General features: G+C 40.0%; 2 protein-coding genes and 2 long non-coding RNA genes across 4 annotated transcripts; 2 read left to right on the top strand and 2 right to left on the bottom strand.

Moving 5' to 3' along the window:
• Window positions 1-16: 16 nt before the first annotated feature.
• Window positions 17-8,177, bottom strand: LOC112565698 (L-sorbose 1-dehydrogenase-like). The gene is made up of 11 exons (XM_025241345.1): window positions 8,030-8,177; window positions 7,269-7,477; window positions 6,558-6,747; window positions 6,057-6,185; window positions 5,414-5,535; window positions 5,029-5,196; window positions 4,397-4,547; window positions 3,465-3,613; window positions 1,482-1,656; window positions 1,003-1,231; window positions 17-550 (listed from the first exon to the last, which is right to left on the bottom strand). The coding sequence occupies exons 1-11, from the start codon at window positions 8,148-8,150 to the stop codon at window positions 403-405; spliced, it is 1,791 nt and encodes a 596-aa protein (XP_025097130.1). The 5' UTR covers window positions 8,151-8,177; the 3' UTR covers window positions 17-402.
• Window positions 1,663-3,073, top strand: LOC112565705. The gene is made up of 2 exons (XR_003099476.1): window positions 1,663-1,841; window positions 2,925-3,073. It is a non-coding gene; the product is annotated as an uncharacterized LOC112565705 (long non-coding RNA).
• Window positions 8,131-12,053, top strand: LOC112565706. Its single transcript, XR_003099477.1, has 3 exons — window positions 8,131-8,268; window positions 11,640-11,671; window positions 11,916-12,053. It is a non-coding gene; the product is annotated as an uncharacterized LOC112565706 (long non-coding RNA).
• LOC112565696 (uncharacterized GMC-type oxidoreductase Mb1310-like) lies at window positions 9,488-16,640 on the bottom strand. The gene is made up of 11 exons (XM_025241342.1): window positions 15,358-16,640; window positions 14,703-14,911; window positions 14,019-14,208; window positions 13,439-13,567; window positions 13,106-13,227; window positions 12,708-12,875; window positions 12,436-12,586; window positions 11,907-12,055; window positions 10,911-11,088; window positions 10,453-10,681; window positions 9,488-10,279 (listed from the first exon to the last, which is right to left on the bottom strand). Exons 1-11 carry the CDS (start codon window positions 15,482-15,484, stop codon window positions 10,132-10,134), a joined length of 1,800 nt encoding a protein of 599 aa, XP_025097127.1. The 5' UTR covers window positions 15,485-16,640; the 3' UTR covers window positions 9,488-10,131.
• Between the last annotated feature and the right edge of the window lie 63 nt (window positions 16,641-16,703).

Raw genomic sequence — 16,703 nt, 5'->3', positions numbered from 1 at the left:
TAGTTTCCCGTCATTGTAAACTTTTTAAAGTCACTACTTTTATTCAAGAGTACTTTCGTCAAATAAATACATTTCAATTCCAAATCATTCAAAATGTTTATCCAAACCTATCATGGTAGACACTAAAGAATCAAACATTTTATTATGATAAAATTATGAAACATAAGTCTTATAACTTGAGTAAGCATATTAAAGAACAAGGGGTGAGTAAAGTAAGGAAAGTCTATTTCAAATGAACATTTTTATTAACATTGTCTCTAGATAAATAGCATGTTGACAGTTGATTACCACGACATCAGGCACTCCGCATATAATTACTTTTACACAGCAACATGATAGAGCTTTGGGTCAGTTTTATGTCACAGATAGTTTAGTTAATGTCTCTTCTATCTTCACTTTGTTTCATTGTTTAGTCGCAGACTTCCAATTGGCTCGGATGATGTCGGAAGCTTTCTCGGCTATCATCATGACAGCAGCATTGATGTTGGCGGAAAGAACGCTGGGAATGACTGAGGCATCAACGACTCTCAGACCACTTATGCCTCGGACTCTGAAAATGTCAACTTTATTCTAGCTTAGTTTTTAGTTTTAATAAATGAAAACATATGAATATTATATTTCCAAATACAGCAACAGGAGACTAACAATTTTATAAAATGTTTAGAATGTTCTTGCATCCTTTCTCGACAGCAATGGATACATCTTGGCTAAAATGTGTTGTGACTGATGGCGATTGACTATTCATCTGTATCAAATCACAGTGACACCTCTTAACAGGTGCAACATCAACAAAGAAAGGTTAGACAATAGATATGATAATGCGCTTTTAAAACTGATCTTTATGAAATGGTAAAGAACAAAATTTATTCGCATTGATCTTAAACAGAATTAATATTTTTAAGCTTTTTCTCTAACCAATAACAGTCCAACGGTAAACGGGCTTAATGCCTCTTGAAGATTTATGGTTTGCATCTGAAAGAGAGGGCAGATAGTAAAGATTACCTTAGGGTGGTGTCGACAACAGCTGTAGAATCATTAGCTGAGCCCATTTTAGCCGTGCCCACAGGATGGTGATACGAGACTGATCGTCTTCGCACCATGCACGTCCAGTAGGCTTCCGAGTCGTAAGGGCTGTTGGGCCCCACACACGCAGCAGACGGGCCGTCAGCGGGCCGGGCCCCTAGGGACTGCAGGCTGGGGGTTTGTATCAGGCGTCTGCAGACGTCGATGCCTGTACACGAAAGTAGACAAGTAATATAAGAAGAATTAGACATTGAAGAACATAATACTTAGTTACATTGTCTCTAGCTAAATAGCTTGTTGACAGCTTATTGCTGTTTCAGAAACTCTTTTTGTCGAAAGCTGGACAGATTATGCAATAAAACATTTTACTGCGGGATAACGTTTCCCGACAAAAACAAAATTGTCTTATTATAGCTCAGTGTGTGCTTACTACTACTCATGAAAATTTCAATGTTTACCTCTGCGTACAGTATCCACGTCTTCAGGATCTTGGAAGTAGTTGAGGTCGATGAGGGGGTCGTCAAACGGATCCTTACTTTGCAATCGGAAGGTCCCCCTGCTTCGAGGTCTCATACTACCGGCAATGCAAGTAATCCCATTTTCATCATCTTTTCCAGCAGCTTCTTTTAGTGCCTTTATTTAATAAGCAAATAATACTATTTAGCTCAGAGCTATTCAAAACTGTGTTCTTATTAAGACGAGACGTTTGCATATCTGTATGAGTAAGTGAGTATATGTCAGTATATATGTGCATGTATGAATGAATAGATAAGAACATAATAGCTCTCATATAAAATGAGTTCAGCAGCTGTTGCCATGTAACGGATAAGTATTTAGTAGAGGGGGTTAGGAGGGAAGATCGACAACCGTGGTTGATCTGATTTAGCGTAGTGGGCTGGAAGTTGTTTGCCCTTGAGCAAATGACGCAAACTGGGACGTCAAAATAAGGTGACGTAAAAGATTGAGGAAAATAACGTTAGAGAAAAAACGGAAAGCAGAGAGCAGACGGCGAAACAAAAGTTGGAGCTGGTGGATTTTTCTCGGACTTTCTCGCAACTGCTGCGACAGCGGAAAAAGTATTACGGGAAGTAATACCGTGGGTAAACTACAGGTGGATGTACTTCACAGGTCGTGAGTCACTGTAGTCCGTGTTCGCACCGTGGGGGGAGCTCTGTGGCTTGGGCATCCCGCAGTACAGTGAAGTACTGGCGTGAGCGAGAAAAACAACGGTCCCAGAACGGAATATGTATTACGGGAAGTAATACCGTGGTTAAACTACAGGTGGATGTACTTCACAGGTCGTGAGTCACTGTAGTCCGTGTCTGCACCGTGGGGGAGCTGGAAGGGACAGTTCTTAACAGCCGGAGAGTAAGCGCCGGTGGAGGAAAGGTTTCCTCCCGGCCTTCAGCTGATCTAACAACATCCGGCCAAACATCTAGGAGGTGGCCGCATGCGCAAGATCGAGACGTCTGCTTATAAACTGTGGGTACTGTGAAAACCATTTATTTTCAATAATAAATAGACTTCGTGGAAAGAAGATCAGTGGGACTGATTAGAATAGAGGACTTGGGAGGGTCTCAGAGACTTTAATATAAAAGGTTAATGGTTCATCAAGAACGAACATTTTATTCTTCATCAGTGACAATATTTATGATGGTCGATTTTATTGTTAACTTTAACAGTACGTGGGATGAATGATAACATATTGGTAATATATCTTGTGTGGCGAATGAAGGAGTGAATCTATCAGTGTGGATATTTTGCCTTTGTTTCATTTGACATTGTATTTGAATTGAATAATTATTTGTGCCTCTGAGGAGGTACGCCCACCCTGAAGCGATCAGGATATTTTGGTTTGTGGAAAGAATGCGCGTGTCTGCGGACGGTCCGTGACATGCCAGTAAGACACATTTTTAAAAATGGAATGATATTTTATGTAATTTGACATTAATTGAGAAAAATGTATGCTAATTAGTAATGTATTGCTAGAAATTGCCCACACTGTTTTCTCAATAAGTGACTCACAATAAAGTAATAAATAAGTTGAACATAGGATGGTTTTGAGTTAATAAAAATGGAAAGTGAGTGGAAAAATTAAAAGAATAACGCATGTTTGATGCTGTTATATACAAAAAACAAAACAAACAAATCTGGTTCGTTTCTCATGTGTGACATTACCACATTTCCTGGATCGCTATGTTTCCGAAGAAGCAATTTTTTGTTATCTTGGCACTTAATTTCCTTTTCTTTTTAAGATGGAAGTGTGTGACTAGCATTATTGTTTATGAACCTGCTGAATTGTATTTTTCAACAAATTTGGTCGGAATCTGGATAGCAGTGAAGAAAAAAAAATTGAAACACTCCATTTAAACAAAATGTTAGATTATTTAGCGTTTTATTTTTTCTAATGTTTAAATTGATTAATGTGACCCGAAACTGACTTCTTCGCCGAGTCCCAGAGTATGAAAGATGTTTGTGCTCCACAGCGCTGGGGTGAATAAAATCTGTACATCAGGCCACCCCTGCTCCTTGCTATTGCTGTTAGTGCTGACGATAAGTTGGTACTCATATTCGGTTCTCGAAAGGGGACCTGCAGAAGACAGGAAGCTAGTAAAGTAACGTGAGAGAATTTGATAATGAGTGGATACCTGTTAGGAAAGCTTTCATAACGAGAGCATGAGGGGAATAGAGTTTAGAAGACATAAAAATCACTCCCTCATTTCAAAAGAGAGGCTTGTTTTGTGTAAGCAGGTTACAATTTCAACTAACAGTCTGTAAATTTTCCAGAAGTAAAAATATAAAGAGTCTGGCATGAAAACCAGGTTTTTTTTCTACTAAAGCAGTAGCTCCTCTGAACTCTGCTGTGACACAAGTCAGGACTGAATGGTAAATGCATCTCCTTAATCTCTATGGGTAGAGTGTGTGTGGTGCAAATGTGTACATGAATGTGTACATGCTTGCATGAGTGGTTGGGTATGCCTTTGGACGCAATCAGTAGTGGAACTGAAGTGTTTATAGTGTACACATATCGCATGAAGTGTCGTCTGTAAGTGTATGATTGGTGATTGTCAAGTGGGGACTACCAGTTAAACATTTATCTTGCTCAGCACTCGGGAAATAAATTCGTGTAAGCTACTTACCTTATAATATGACTTAACATGTTATTTCGCGTAGTAGCAAGATTTTGCAATGCTTACTAATTACAAGTAGAAATCATCCGTTTTAAAATTATTAGATAAATAGACGGTTGTATTTCAGGCGCAGAAATCTACAAAATATATTTGTATTGTCTCCTACTAGAATCTGTGCACAGCTCGGATCACCCGATTAGACCTTTCACACTTTCGACCCACGTATTCTGTACCCTACCCACCTGTTCCAAACAGGTGGAACTGAACTTTGTTCCAAATGCTAGAAAAATCAGTGATTTGTAGGCCAACGGATTCTTGAAGCGCCACCCGGTATGTATACAGCACATGCTCATGGAGGTTTTCTCCCACTGGCAAGTCCATTAAGACTGGTATCTATGTGGCAGAGAAAAAAATTATTTTAGGGACACATTTTTATTGAGAAAAAACATAAGACACAACTTTATTTATTCTAGAGGTCAACTAGTAGCAGCTTGAAAAGGAAGAAAGGGTTAGAACCATACAGCATCACAACAAAAATCAAGAACACTATAACTAACCTGCAACAACAAGTTCAACAATAACAAAAACCCCTCATATTGTCATGACTAGGACTCGCATACTCTCAACAGGTGAACGAGGACAGCTATTTACATGAAGTTCATAAAAATCTTATAATATTTAATAGCTACAAAAAAATCTCCGGGAGACTGGGAAGGAGGCACTGTTGAACCCTTTCAACAAGAGCCTGAATGTTGGTATCCAAACAAATTCTCCTGTCACAATGGTGCCATGGTACTAAAATGTGTCAACAGTTTCCACCTTCACGTAGATGACAGTTATTGGAAGCGAAAGAAAATGTAGATTTTGTACTTGCCCCCAGTGTTTTTAGATGCTGGCTCGGCCCGATCCCTGAGAGCATGAGGATCTTGGGAGTACCATAGGATCCTGCAGAGAGAATGACTTCCCGTTTTGCTAGCACTTTCTCTTTCTTGCTTCTGCGTATCATTTCTACGCCTGCTGCCCTTGAACCTTCGAAAATTACCTGTACAATACAACAAAGGTAATGATTTCATTTACTGTACTTGATGCAATGGATAGGTTTGGCGACTCCCTGACCGCGAATCGTCTACAAAACAGATGAAAACAAAGTTGATAGGAATCTCTTAAATGCTTAGTTGCTGACACAGGACGTATCAAAAGGGAAGAAGGGTTTGGCCCTCTTAACGACAGCAAGTGCGTTATGCCGGCGGACAACTGACCCTTATGACGTAGGAGTCGACTACCACGTGCAGGTTTGTTCTGGTCAACACGGGATGAAGATAAGCTCTTGACGAGCTGTACCGCTCGCCTCCGTGTGCTGTGATGTACAGCGGGGTCAACCCTGAAATTCGCTCTCATCTTTAGACAGGGATACATATGATTGTGATGAATCCGTAGCTCTGTTATTTTTCTGTGAACTACTTTAAGTTCTTAATTGTTGTTGCCGTTGTGAGCATATTTGTTGTTTCGTGGGGGCTTTAGTTCTTGTTCTTCTTCTTTTCTTCTTCTTCTTCTGCTGCTGCTGCTGAGGGTGGTGAATTGATTCTTATTTGTAAATGATTGTCTGATGCAGCTACGTATTTTAAGTATAATAATATTCCAGTAGAATTTCCACAGAGGCAACGAAATTAAAAAGAAAACCTTCACAATGTAATGAATAAGTTCTTCCTTGGCTACTTTAAATATCTTCAATCTTATCTCTTTCTCCCAAAAATGCACACCAATTAAGACTATGAAAGTGTAACAAATATTAACACAATGCTTGAAAATACAACATTTTATATTTGTTTTATATAGATGTATATTTTTATATACACGTAGGGCTAAATCTTTTGGAGACCGAGAAAACAGTGTTCTTGTTACCTTCTCCTTCCCCAGACATGTAATCAAAGAGAGAATAGCCAAGTTCACTTGCAGCTTTTATCAGGAACTCGTTAAGTTTCAAGGTGTTTGAGTTCTGGATCTTCACTGGACCATCTCTTCCAAGGAGTTCTAAGAAGAAGAAAAAATCGTCAATAAAATGTGTCTAGTTCAAAGCAAAAAACATAAGGTTGAGTGGTTTGTTTGGCGGGAAAATATTCCACCTAGAGGTGATTTTAAACTACGAGGGGAATGAGACCAGATTTCGCGGAGAAAACACCCGACGGCTGACTCCGCGAACAGGTGTCACGTGCAAAGAGTGGCCCGAGACGAGATGTGAACCTAGGTGGTCTAACTAAATTTGTGACAAGGGAGTATTTTAACCCTATACTTTACCAGACAAGACCAAAGCAGGAGTTTGTCCTTCTGCCACCACCTCGCCTGTTCACACATCACTTTCATCATTCATTACAGGCTTTATTAAAACTTTGAATGTAACGATACCCGAATTTCCAGAGTTGCTGGTCATCAAACCCTCCAACTTGAAAAAATAGGGTAAAACGTCTTCATAGCTCCACCCATCACACCCTTGCTCCACCCAGCTGTCAAAGTCTCGAGGATGACCTCTGACGTAGCATAAGTAATTAGTACTGGACGTCCCACCCAAGACACGCCCTCTTGGAACGTAGACTCTCTGAAAAGCATGTATTCAAGGTAATTCAGTTTTTTTAATGCGCTTCTAGGACTGAATCCTCCTCTCACACCTTTCCTCCTCGTTATTATCATCATCGTTAATGGAATTAGTCCCTTCGCTCTAACTGGCCTCACGATGAGCCTGATGATATTGCTATTACATCACAAATCCTCGTGACTTTATTTCGGTAATAACTTTTACTTTATAGAAACGCGAATGTAAGAAGTTTATGAACGCCCCACGTTGTCAAAACTACAGCAAACAGAAGTCGATGGGGAATTGGGATAATATTTAACTGGAGTAATATATTATTTAACAATGACATATTCATGGACATTCATGAGCTCATGGTTTCTTTCACTTCTGTTTGGTAAAGTACTGAGCAAAGCCACTTTGTATAAATATTTACATACATATGTAAAGCTGTATAATACTCTAGTAGGCCTTTAAACACCACCAACGCACACACAAATGGTTTGTAATCAGATGGAGAGGGTCTTACTGTAGCCGCTTAAGATTACCTTGCCTACATGATCGTCGAAACCGTGTTTTAGTGGAACAGAAATGTAGTCCCAGTCGACGTCGGTGTGGTGCATGCGTCCGTAAAAAGCCGGTGTGGAGATGTCATCGCGACCTCGATCATCGCCGCCTGCTTCAATGAGGAGGACTGTGACGTCACGGTCCTCTGACAGTCTGTTGGCCAACACACAGCCAGCTGAGCCGCCGCCGACTTCAAAATAAGGGGAGGGGGAAGGGCAGAAAATAGGACTTCAGCATAACTCGTGAGATAAAAGGCGCAACAAATTTTTAAAAAGAACATTGAGATATTCTTTCGTTACCTGTATGTTTAAGTTGGATTGCATGTTTGTGTGTCTGACTACCCATGTGTTACTGTGTTCGTCTGTTTATCTGAGTGCTTGTCTAGTTATGTCTGTAGAACTATATTTCAGTATGACTGTCAGTCTCAGCTGTGTGTGTTCTGTGAGAGTGTGTGTGTGTGTTCGTGCCTCGCCCTGTTTTTTGTTTCACTCCAGACACACGCACACTCACGTACACACATACAGATCCTTCTTCCCCACCACACATGCACACCCATTTACTGTTTTAAGTGTTGGTAATTAAATGCCAGACAAAACTAAGGGGTTGCTCTCAGCGTTTTCGAAAATTATCGCTCGCAAGCAGAGCTGCTGCAAGATGGCGAGAGACATGGCGCTCACATCATATCACACACCATATCACACTCACACATCCGTGCAAACGATACGAGGTCAGTGACACTCACCTATGATGTAGTCGTAGGAAGCGTTCAGGGTGGAGGTGAGAGGAGGAACCGGGTCCTTGGTGCTGAGGTGCAGTACGATCGCCGTGGTTGCCACGATGGCAGACAACAGCTTCAGCCACATGTTGACAGACCACTGTCTGCACAAACACTGCCTTCGCGATTTCCAGAAGCAAAGCGAGGATAAAACTAGCCAAGCACTAACTAGACTCCAGAGCTATGCCGGCGATACTGAAATCCAGGTCAGTCATTATCGAATTTAAGTATGCACATGTGGTAAAACACGAATGACACAGCGTAATATTGGTGAGGGGGAAAGGGAGGGAGGAGTCACAACTTGATAAACGAGTGCAAAAAAATAAAATAAAATAAAATAAAAAAAAACGCACACTCATGCAAACACTCAAATTTTAATAATATACTTAGCAACTCTCTCAGAAAGCCACAAATAACAGTTTCCTTTCATTGTAAACTTTTTGAAGTTACTATTTTTATTTAAGAGTACTTTCGTCAAATAAATACATTCCATTGTCAAATAATTCAAAATTTTTATCCAAAGCTATAATGGTAGACACTAAAGAATCAAACATTTTATTATGAAAAAATTATGAAACAAAAGTCTTATAACTTGAGTTACCTTCTCCTTCGCCGGACATGTAATCAAAGAGAGAAAAGTTAAGGTCACGTGCAGCTTTAATCAGGGACTCGTTAAGTTTCAAGATGTTTGGATGTTCAGTCTTTACTTCACCATTTCAGCCAAGGGATGCTGAGATGACAAAATCGTCAATAAAATGTGTCTAGTTCAAAGCAAAAAAACATAATGTTGGATGGTTGGTTTGGTGGGAAAAGATTCCACCTAGAGGTGATTTTAATCCATGAGGGGATTGAGACCGGATTAAGCGGAGAAAACACCTGACGGCTGACCTCGCGAACAGGTGTCACATACAAAGAGTGGAAGTGCAGTAAGGTCGCTGTCGTTGCCACGATGGAGGACAACAGCTTCAATCACCTGATTACACAGCATCGTCTGCACAAGCACTGCGAGCGAGGATAAAGTGCGTGATAGAAAGAGTTACGCGAGCGAAGCAAATATCTGGGTCAGTCGGTGTGGAGTTCAAGGACAAAGGTAAAAATCTGGGTTTGCGATGCGGGGAGGAGGAGGGACGATATTGGGTCACTGTTAGGTGCCCTTTGTGCACACACGCATGTTAGGGAGTTACAATCGCGATTATTAAAAAACCTCACAGGCTGGAGGTAGTTCAAGTAGGCCACTGTGTTGTGTTCTCTCTTGAGTAGGAGTGGTAATTACTTAAGTATCTATCATTCAAGTCGATCTGGCCATTGGACTTGCTTTTTCCTTTTAAAATGGGGACAAGTAGTCAAAGACGATGAATATAATAGGAGGAAAAGAAACAAAGAAACCCTCAAATAAACAAACTAAATAAAAATATTATAAAATAAATAAGTAAGAAACAAATTGAAAATAGAAATAAAACAAGGACAAAAGCGTTAAACGGTTTGTAAACGTTTTATAAACAATAACTTTTTTGGTAGCAGCCAGTCACACTTCAAATAAAGGAACAAATTTAGCAGACTGCCTTTATTGGATATACGGCATTTTACAATCACGGAATAAAGCAAATTAATGTACGCACAGATCTGACTGTGATTTAGATATTTTATACATAAACGAAAAGATGAAAATTACATTGATATCCAATTTGAAAAAAATAATTTCTTATAATGACAACGAAATCTTAACCTGTTAAATTTTAATATTTCTGCATAAACATTTCCACGTGAATTGAAGTAAATCGCCACTAGTGTCCGGATAATCATTTTCGCCACCCAAGGGACACATTGTACATGGCAGTTATCTACCCTGAAGGGAGATGTTGGTACACACATTTTCTTACTCCAGACATGACCACTCTTTACTCTGCATTCGAATGATGTCGGAAGCAGCAAATATCACCATGACGACAAACAACCTTGTTGACCTTAAAAATGAATAACGTCATGCTTTGTTTACGTCAATTTTACGTCATAATATTTAACTAACGACGTCATATGCAGCTTCTATCTCTGCGCATCTTGTCCTCTCCTCACTGTTTAGTCACAGACTTCCGGTTGGCTCGGATGATGTCGGAAGCTTTCTCTGCTATCATGATGACAGCAGCGTTGGTGTTGGCGGAAGGAATGCTGGGAATGACCGAGGCATCAACGACTCTCAGGCCACTTATGCCTCGGACTCTGAAAATGTCAATGAAACGCAGTTTTTTCTAGTTGTGTGTGGTTTAAAAAATCCACGAGAAGGTTATTTTTTAATACATTGACAAAATATTTCAATTCTATAATTACTTTAAGGTAGACATGTTGTTTAACATTTTCTCGGCAACAATTGATACGCAGAGAGTAAAGATTACCTTAGGGTGGTGTCGACAACAGCTGTAGAATCATTAGCTGAGCCCATTTTAGCCGTGCCCACAGGATGGTAGTACGACACTGATCGTCTTCGCACCATGCACGTCCAGTAGGCCTCAGAGTCGTAAGGGCTGTTGGGCCCCACACACGCAGCAGATGGCCCGTCAGCGGGCCGGGCCCCTAGGGACTGTAGGCTGGGGGTTTGAACTAGACTCTTGCAGATGTCAATGCCTTCAAAATTTAAAAAAAAATAGATGAAGAGGATGCAGATATGGAGGAACAAAGTATTTAATACTCAGAGAACGCTTTATTGACAACAGAACAGACAATGTAATTATGCATTTTACAAGGAGCATCATTTCACACACAAAAAAAAACCCACAAAATTTTCTAATGATAAATGTTAGAATATGATAGTCTGCTTAGTACTGCTTTCGAAGGGCAACATTTTTTTTTTTACCTTTGAGTAGAGTAACCACATCTTTGGGGTCTCTGAAGTAGTTGGGGTCGATGAGAGGGTCATCAAACGGATCCGAACTTTGCAATCGGAACGTCCCCCTGCTTCGAGGTCTCAAATTAGCGGCAAAACATGTTAACCCGTACTGAACTTCATCTCTTCTGGCAGCTTCTTGTACAACCTTTGTTTAACAGGCAAACAATATTATTCAACTCAGAATGTACAAACTATTGTCTTATTGAAACTATGCATTTGTATGTGTGTGTATACGTAAATGTGCATAAATGTGCCCTAGCTCTCTGGAACACACTTCACGCTGAAAAATGCATCATCCTGTTTCTTTATAGGTATTGTGTGTGCGCGCGTGCGTGTACACCTGTGCATGTCAAAATGAACAAACAAGAAAACAGAAGCCTATAACAAAATTAGTTTAGAAAATATTGTCGTGTGACACTTTTATGTTATGCAAAGACATTCTATGGATTTAAAGACATGTTTATTTAGGAACAAAATAATTAATTGAATAATAAAAAGAATAATTTATTGCTAAAGATTCCCCACTTTGATTTGTCTCGAAATTCAAAGTGCCTCACGCTCACGTCATAAATAATATATACTGTATATACGATCATTATGAATCAGCACAAACAAAAAGAATGGTAAAATTAAAGATTTTTAGCATTCCTGTGTTCGCGAAATTGCTGAAGATTGTTTTTTTTCTTGTGACCACAGCAGGTCCATTGAATCCCACTGCCGTCGACGAGGTAACTAATTTTTGTGGTTTTGTTTGCACTGCTGTTATTATGATAGCAGATTGGGATAGTTTTAATGGTTTGTGCTATTACAGTTTCGTGATCTGTTTTGAAAATATTTCAGCCCGACTAGGGTTATAGGCCTCTGTCACGAAAGACTACAGTCTTTAGAAAAACCGTTTGAAAGACCACCTTCAATTATTTCGCTTAATATTATTTATTTTTGAAATTGTGAAGTAAAACTAACCTCTTCCAGGAATCCCAGAGAACGAAGTACCCTTGTGTTCCACAGGACTGGAGGAAACAAAACCTGAAGGTCTGGCCACCCGAGCTCCTTGCTGTGGTTATTGGTGCTGACGAACATTTGGTAATCATGGCCAGGTTTTGAAAGAACACCTGCAGAAGGCATGATAGGTCACATAAGACTTTGGTAATGAGTAGGCAAGATACCTGTCGGGGAAAGGTTTGATAATGAGAGCTGACTCAGATCTTTCAATACCACGAAAGTCGAAAACAACTGTTGCACAAATTATTGCAGTGGGATCATCAGATTAGTATTGATACAAAATTTCAAGCTCTCCAGTGGCAGGTTGTGCGAGAAAACAATGTGAACTTTTGCGATGACAAAATGACACTGTCACAACAAATATTAGTCGCAAAAGAAATACACTTTTTAAGCATGTTTGAGAAACAGCGTTGGTATGGTCTTTATGAGTTCATCTACGTGCTTCCATATTAGATCTTTAACACTGTCAACCCTTATATTAGGTACTGACCTGTTCCAAACAGATGAAACTGAAATTTGCTCCAAATGTTAGAAAAATCAGTGATACGCCGACTGACTGGCTTTTGAAGTGTTACCTGGTAGTCAAATATCACATGATCATGGAGGTTGTCTCCCACTGGCAAGTCCACCAAGACAGGAATCTGTGTGATTGAGAAAAATGATTATCATGGAGTGGTCTTTCTACTGAGAAACGAAAACGCAGATGCAAAACGCAATAATTATTTCGGTTTATTAAAAGAGTGGAATGATTTTTATACTGACCCCCAAGTCTCTAAGATGCTGTCTCGGTCCGATCCCTGACAGCATGAGGATCTTGGGAGACCCAAAGACCCCTGCAGAAAGAATGACTTCTGTTTTCGCTAGTACTTTCTCTTTCTTGCTTCTGCGTATCACATCTACGCCAACTGCCACTGAACCCTCGAGAATAACCTGTGAAAAGTAACAAAGGTCATGAGGTCAGTTACTGTATTCGTATTTACAAAGACAAAGGACGTTAGTTAGTTTTTTGTTCTGCCATTGCATGTGTTTAAAATTATCTCGCTTTGCAGGAATCATCTTTTGGTATTCGACGGCAGTACTCTTACATTTACCTTTTGCTGTAAGAAGGAATGATATAATCTTAACGAAATTAAGTGTTTTTTTGCCTGTGCACGACTCACCCGCGTGACGTACGAGTCAACGGCCACGTGGAGGTTTGTTCTGGTTAACACGGGATGAAGATAAGCTCTTGACGTGCTGTACCGCTCACCTCTGTATGTCGTGGTGTACAGTGGCGACAACCCTAAAATTTGCATACAATTTTAAAAAGCGACTCGAATGATTGTGATAATTTCTTATTTCTGTCATCTTTGTGGGAACTATTTTTAGTTATCATTGCTACTGTTGATAATGATTTTGATTGTTTATATTTACTGTACATTTTTTAAACTGTTGATAATGATTTTGATTGTTTATGTTTGCTGTACATTTTTTTACTCCGTCGTTTGAGTTACCTTCTCCTTTGCCAGACATATAGTCAAAGAGAGAAAAGCCAAGGTCCCTCGCAGCATTGATCAGGAACTCGTTCAGTTTCAAGGTGTTTGAATGCTCAATCTTCAATGCACCATCTTTTCCGAGGAGTGCTGGGAAGAGAACAACATCATCAATAAAAGCTAAGTGGTTTATTGCGTTTGCCCATCTAACTAGTGAGATATTAAATACGCAGCCCACCCACCCACACTTACACACTGCAGGCTTGTGCACACAAACAAAAACAAGTACTAATGCATTTACCAATCTTCTGGGAGACAATGTGCTATTGAAAGGTCAGATGCTTATGACGATACAGAGATGTGTAAATATCCCGTACAAACAATGTATACCACAGTGACAAAAGAAAAGACCAGCATTGAGAGAAAAAAAAAAAGCCTGCGCAAATGTTTTTCACAGAAGTTCATAGATTTTTTTACAGTCCCTGCGAAAAGAGATCACTGGTTTTTTTTGTTTGTTTTTTTTTTTTTCAAACTGAAATTCGGTTTTATAGGCTCATTTACAACCAGTGTGATTACATTACCCCATCAGGGATAACAATACCTGAATCTCCGAACTCGCCGCCCACGAAGCCCTCCAACTTGAAAAAATAGGGTAAAACGTCTTCATAGCTCCACCCATCACACCCTTGCTCCGCCCAGCTGTCAAAGTCTCGAGGATGACCTCTGACGTAGCATAAGTAATTAGTACTGGACGACCCGCCCAAGACACGCCCTCTTGGAAAGTAGACTCTCTGAAAAGCATTATCTGTAAGTTAGTCAATTATCTTAACACGCTTCTCGGACTGAATCCTCCTCCTCCTACTTTCCTTTTTCCTGTTTGTCGTAATCCCTGTTACTATAATCATCACTGTTGTAAGCTCCTTACTTATGATTGGTGGTGAGAGTGGGTGAGTGGGTGGGAAGATGCACATGGGATATTACACCATGAATTCTCATGACTTTATTATAAAATTATTTAATTACTTAATTATTACACCACTTCTATTTTCTGTATAGAAGTAGGAATAAAGACGCACGCTTCCACGTTGTGAAAATTACAAGCCACCCTGATATATTTACGATATATTTTGATATATTTACGAGGGTAGGATAGTATATTCATGAACTAAGCATATCCACTGATATATCCTGATGTTAAGGTCTTTGACCTCCATTTGATGATGTACTGAACTTAGCCACATATGTATGTATGTATGTAATGTGTATGTAATCCCCTTGAGATTACCTTGCCTACAAGATCGTCGAAGCCGTGTTTTTGTGGAACAGAAATGTAGTCCCAGTCGACATCGGTGTGGAGCATGCGTCCGTAAAAAGCCGGTGTGGAGATGTCATCACGACCTCGGTCATCGCCGCCTGCCTCAATGAGGAGGACTGTGACGTCAGGGTCCTCTGACAGTCTGTTGGCCAACACACAACCTGCTGATCCGCCGCCGACTGGCAAGAGGGAAAAGAAATGTGCATAAATGACATTAATTAAAGACCGAAGTCTGAACCTCTCTCCCTCTCCCAAAGGTTAGGTTAGGTCTTCACAGCAAGTGAATGTTAAACCACACCGAGTAACGACCGTGTCACGTTTTCCGTTAGTATAAAACTAGGTATGGTCGGTATAGATTTCCTTAACCCGACTGATCCACTTAATGGCAGTTAACCACGCACATTATTAAATATAACTTTTTAAAAATAAAATGCCAGTCCTACTGAAGGATCCTTCCTTCCCATCAACACCCCTACCTATCCCCAATCCATCTACATCGGAAAGTCGAGGGACTACCCTGAGGACTTGTTACCCACTCGATATTCTCGTTTCTTTTGGAAGGAACACAACCCACAGCTCACAATCACAGCCTTTGAGCGAAGAAATCAGATTCCGGACAGCTCACCTATGACATAGTCGTAGGAGGCGTTGATGGTGGTAGCGAGCGACTGGAGCGGTTCTTTGTAGAAGCTGTCGTATAGAAACGTCGCCATGGCGGCCCCGAGGATGGCACACGTAAGCTCCAGCCACATTCTGCTTCCTTCCTCGCTCAGACAGTTGTGGAGAAGACAAAACAGATCACTGAACAACAACTACAGTTCGACATGCTCCGTGATTTTGAAACCTGAACTGAAAGTCACCTCAAGGGGAGAGAAATGAAACGGGATAGTTAACGAGCGACCGGTAGACATTTGTTTCATATTTTTTTTCACCGGTTTTCATCTTGTGAGAACACAAAGAAAGCGTTAAATAAAATGATTTAACTTGATTAAATAAATGTAAGCTAATTTTTAAATTTTATTTCCAACATTTCTGTTATTTTAAACGTCATTTTATATTTAAGGGATTTGGTGTGTTACTTAGAGGTACTAGGTAAAAACACCGACAGAGAATGTGTGTGTGTGTGCCTCTGTGAACGCTCACTTGTGTATACGTGTGTATGTGTGTGTACATGTGTGTGGGAGAGAAAAAGAGACTGAGTGAGAGTTTTAAGCTATTTATAGTTAAGTACCACGGTTTGACTCAGGTCAAATACCCTGAGCAATTCAGACGAAAAAAAAAAATGAAAAAAAAGTGAAGGGAAATATTCTGTGTGGGAAATACTACCTGGTCGTTGGAGTGCGACATGTGATCACGATTTGTTTTTTCTCTCACGGATACAAACATTCTAACTGCGATCCGCATCACTGCGTACAAATGGTAAAATCTAGGCTGCTCTTTTTTAATCGCTTCTAAACCCCGGGACAAGACAGGGAGAGGTCACTAACCATGAGTATTTGTCAACAGCTTTGGTAAACCGTTGCTGACAGCTTTCACCTTCAATAAAAATTCACCTTTTTCACCTGTAAAGAGAAGGCTTTTTGAAGCAACGAGTATGATTAGCCAAGTGCCTTGCAACTGCGCATAGGACAGGCAATTTTGTGTATGTCTCCTCATGTTTTTGTTGAATGGAAGGAATGTTGTTTTTGCTGAATGAAGATTTAAGAAAAAATATTTTTATATTTAAATTAAATTGTTCAGATTAATTTACCAGTCCTCTTATAATCTGCACACAATAAACACCCGTAAATATAGGCACTTTAAATATGTCTTACCAAACATTTGGGTAGCAAAATGATTATTAACGTACTGTATTACTTGTCCCCTGGGACAAGAAACAGTGTGTGGGGAGGAATAAAAAGCAAGCAAGAAAGAAAGAACGAACGAACAAACCAACGAACCAACGAACAAACGAACGAGCCAACGAACGAA

The sequence above is a fragment of the Pomacea canaliculata genome, linkage group LG6 (assembly GCF_003073045.1).
Source record: "Pomacea canaliculata isolate SZHN2017 linkage group LG6, ASM307304v1, whole genome shotgun sequence".
Classification (NCBI taxonomy): Eukaryota; Metazoa; Mollusca; class Gastropoda; order Architaenioglossa; family Ampullariidae; genus Pomacea; species Pomacea canaliculata.
The sequence above is the reverse complement of the archived record's forward strand: the minus strand, read 5'-3'. Positions and strand labels throughout refer to the sequence as shown.